The 3,883-nt window shown below is 63.3% G+C and overlaps 1 protein-coding gene across 1 annotated transcript; it reads left to right on the forward strand.

Moving 5' to 3' along the window:
* The first annotated feature begins 971 nt into the window (after positions 1 to 971).
* LOC135993734 (protocadherin gamma-B2-like) lies at positions 972 to 3,621 on the forward strand. The gene has a single exon (XM_065643763.1). The coding sequence runs from the start codon at positions 1,007 to 1,009 to the stop codon at positions 3,488 to 3,490; it is 2,484 nt and encodes an 827-aa protein (XP_065499835.1). The 5' UTR covers positions 972 to 1,006; the 3' UTR covers positions 3,491 to 3,621.
* Positions 3,622 to 3,883: the final 262 nt, after the last annotated feature.

Below are 3,883 nucleotides of genomic sequence, written 5' to 3' on the forward strand. Positions count from 1 at the left end.
CCTGTGGTTTCTTCTTACATCTTTGGGGGACTACAAGACTACGTGCCCTTCTCTGTGACTTCCTACACTGCACAGATCTGGAAGTGTCACAGCAGTGAATAAACAGCCCTGTGTGGGTCAGGGGGAGGTATTTGGTTTGGCTTCTTTGGTTGGTTTGAGTGTCAGGGAGTTTTGTTGTTCTGATAGAAGTAAGATCTCAAGCTTAGTAAAGTCATTCAGTATGTGCAAAAGAGACCTAGTAGCCCCTCTTAATTACTGTGAATTGCCTACCTTACATCTTGAGGCCTCCATGACTTCCGAGGTGGTCAAGGGATGAATTTTGAAGGCAAAGTTGTGGCAAAGAAACTGAAAATCACAGCACTGATATACCTGCTCCAGTGAGGTCAGATGGAGTTCGTGATTTCATATATTGATCATCAGAAATCATTGAAAAGCTTCCAGCTGATCATGCTGTCCTTAGGTGGACTGGTCAGATGATGGGAGAGATGAGATGGAAGTCCTTGACAAGTGCACTACTTGAAAATTTAACAGGAGCTCCACATAACCTTTTCAGTATTAGACTGCTGGTGATGTCAAAATGAATAGCCTTCATGCTAAGAATTGAGTGCTTCTGTACTTCCTGATTCTAGTAAAAGTGAGACCCCACAGCAGAGTGCACGCACCAAACGCCGTTGAGGAGCCCGAGCCCCTGAGAGCGCGGCCAGCAGGCGGCTGCGATGGCATCGCGGCGCCTCCGGGTGCCGCTGTTGGCCGAGGCGGAGCGGCGCTGGAGCCGGAACCGCAGCCGCAGCCGCCGTAGCGTCCTGCCCCCTCGCCCGGCGCCGACCCGAGCGGCAGCGGCACGGGCAACAGCGGCGAGAGGCGGCGCAGATTGGGCAGCAGCGACGTCCGAGCCGGCGCCCACATCGCTCGCTGCCCTCCGGAGGCCTCTGCACTGTTTGCGGAGAGGGGCTGGAAGGAGGGAGGGCAGCGGCAGGAGGGAGGAGCGCGGCGAGCGCTGCCGAGAATGGCGTGTGGGCAGAGGCGGCGGCGAGCAGCCGGACGAGTGCTGCTGCCCGCTTTGCTGCTGGGCTTGTGCTGGCGGGCGGCGGCGGAGCGGCTCCGCTACGCCATCCCCGAGGAGCTGGGCAGAGGCTCGCTGGTGGGGCCGCTGGCGCGGGACCTGGGACTGAGCCCAGCGGACCTGCCGGCACGCAAGCTGCGATTGGCGTCTGCCGCGAAAAGGCAGCTGCAATACTTCACGGTGAGCGGGGAGAACGGGAACCTGTACGTGAGCGAGAGGCTGGACCGGGAGGAGATGTGCGGCGAGGCGGCTTCCTGCTCCGTCAGCTTGGAGGCGCTGGTGCAGAACCCTCTCAACGTTTTCCACGTCGAGGTGGCCATTCAGGACGTCAACGACAACTCCCCGGCCTTCAGTAAGGTTTCTCTGGACCTCGAGGTCGGTGAATGGACTGTTCCCGGTGCTCATTTTCCACTGGAGATGGCCCGAGACGCAGACGTGGGCAGCAACTCGCTGCTGGCTTACCACCTCACTGACAATCCGGCCTTCACTCTGGCCGTGAAGGAGACCCCAGATGGAAGCAAACAGCCGGAATTGGTGCTGGAAGGAGCGTTGGACCGGGAGAAGCAGAGCTCCTTCCAGCTCGTGCTGACGGCGGTAGATGGAGGGGACCCAGTGAGGTCCGGGACTGTCCAGATTCGCATCAACGTGACGGACGCCAACGACAACGCGCCCGTGTTCAGTAAGAGCGTCTACGAGGCGCGAGTGCGGGAGAATGTGCCGACAGATTCGCTGGTGTTGCGGGTGCGGGCCACGGATGCGGACGCGGGCTCCAACGGGTGGGTCTCCTACTTTTTCGGCAACGTCCCGGACGGCGTCCGAGAGTTGTTCAGTGTCGACAGCGAGAGCGGCGAGGTCAGGACGGCAGGCCCCCTCGATTTCGAGGAGAAGAGCAAATACAGCTTCGGTCTGGAAGCGAGAGATGGCGGCGGGCTCACGGCGCATTGCAAGGTGCAGATAAATATCACGGACGAGAACGACAACGCTCCCGAAATCACGATACTGTCGGTGTCGAGCCCAGTGCCCGAGGATGCGCCGGCCAGTACGGTGGTGGCGCTCCTAAACGTGAAGGACCCGGACTCCGGGGAGAACGGGGAAGTGTCGTGTAAGCTGTCGGGCGAGGCGCCACTGTCGCTCGTGCAGTCGTCGGGCGGCTCGTATAAGGTGGTGACGGCGAGCGCGCTGGACCGGGAGCAGGCGGCCGAGCACCGCGTGACGGTGGTGGCCAGGGACCGGGGCCGGCCGGCGCTGTCGAGCAGCACGGCGCTGGTGCTGGAGGTGTCGGACGTGAACGACAACGCGCCGGTGTTCGAGGAGGCCGCCTACAGCGCCTACGTGGCGGAGAACAACGCGGCGGGCGCGCCGGTGCTGCGCGTGCTCGCGCGGGACGTGGACGCGGGCGCCAACGGGCGCGTGAGCTACTGGCTAGCGGGCGGCAGCGGGGACGCGGCGGCGTACGTGTCGGTGGAGGCGCGGAGCGGCGCGCTGTACGCGCAGCGCTCCTTCGACTACGAGCAGTGCCGTGAGTTCGCCGTGGTCGTGCGGGCGCAGGACGGCGGGGAGCCGGCGCAGAGCTCGACGGCGACGGTGCGCGTCTTCGTGCTGGACCGCAACGACAACGCGCCGCGGGTGCTCTGGCCGGCGGCGGGAGCGGGCCCGGGAGCAGCGGCCCCGGCGCCGGCGTTGGAGGCGTTCGAGGTGGTGCCGCGTTCGGCCGAGGCCGGGTACCTGGTGGCCAAGGTGGTGGCGGTGGACGCGGACGCGGGGCGCAACGCGTGGCTGTCGTACGAGCTGGTGCAGGCGGCGGAGCCGGCGCTGTTCCGCGTGGGGCTGCACAGCGGCGAGGTGCGCACGGCGCGGGCCGTGTCGGAGAGGGACGCGGCGAAGCAGCGGCTGGTGGCCGTGGTGAAGGACCACGGGCAGCCGGCGCTGTCGGCCACGGCCACGCTGCACGTGGTGCTGGCCGAGAGCTTGCAGGAGGCGCTGCCGGAGCTGAGCGAGCGGGCGGCGGGCGCCGAGTCGCCGGCGGAGCTGCAGTTCTACCTGGTGCTGGCGCTGGCGCTCCTGTCCGCCCTGTTCCTGCTGAGCGTGGCGCTGGCCGTGCTGGCGCGGCTGCGCCGGGCCGGGCCGCCCGCCGTCCTGCGCTGCCTGGGCGCGCAGCGCTTCTCCGTGGCCGCCGCCGCCTTCCCGGCCGACTTCTGCGAGGGCACCTTGCCCTACTCCTACAACCTGTGTGTGGCGCCGGGCCGCGCCGTGACCGAGGCCGCTTGGCTGCCGCCGCGGCTGCCCAGCCTGCCCGCGGAGGAGCTTCTGGGCGGGGAGCCCAGCGGGAAGCGGAGCCCGAGCAGCAGCGCCGGCGCGGGAGAGCCGCCCGCCGACCCCGACGCCCCGCAGGTCTGTGATTTCGCGCTCTATCGGTATTTTCGTTGAAGTATTCTGAACCTTCTTCCTTGTTGCCCTGGGTTTTTCCGAGTGGTGAAACCGGGGAGCGCTTTTCCGCATCTCCCCTCTCTGCAGCGGGACTTTGTTTTTTTATCATGCCGTTACTCTGTTACATGCTATTGACTGATGTAGTCTTTTCCTGGAGGACAGCTCCTCGTTTACTTTTAGACAGTTGATATTTCTTCTCTGAAGTATAATGAGCAGGCAATAGTTCTTGATCTTTGCATAGAGGTGTAAAGATACCTGTGTGAAGGGCATTATTTGATCGTGGTGTACTTTAGAGTGAAATGGTTTATGCACCTGGCTCTTTGATACAAACGTCTTCCTCTTTGTATGCGAGTTTTGAATGGTTGGAGACCCAAGTCGTGGGAACTGGTTTTG

This window comes from Caloenas nicobarica, chromosome 13 (genome assembly GCF_036013445.1).
Source record: "Caloenas nicobarica isolate bCalNic1 chromosome 13, bCalNic1.hap1, whole genome shotgun sequence".
In the NCBI taxonomy this organism is placed as follows: Eukaryota; Metazoa; Chordata; class Aves; order Columbiformes; family Columbidae; genus Caloenas; species Caloenas nicobarica.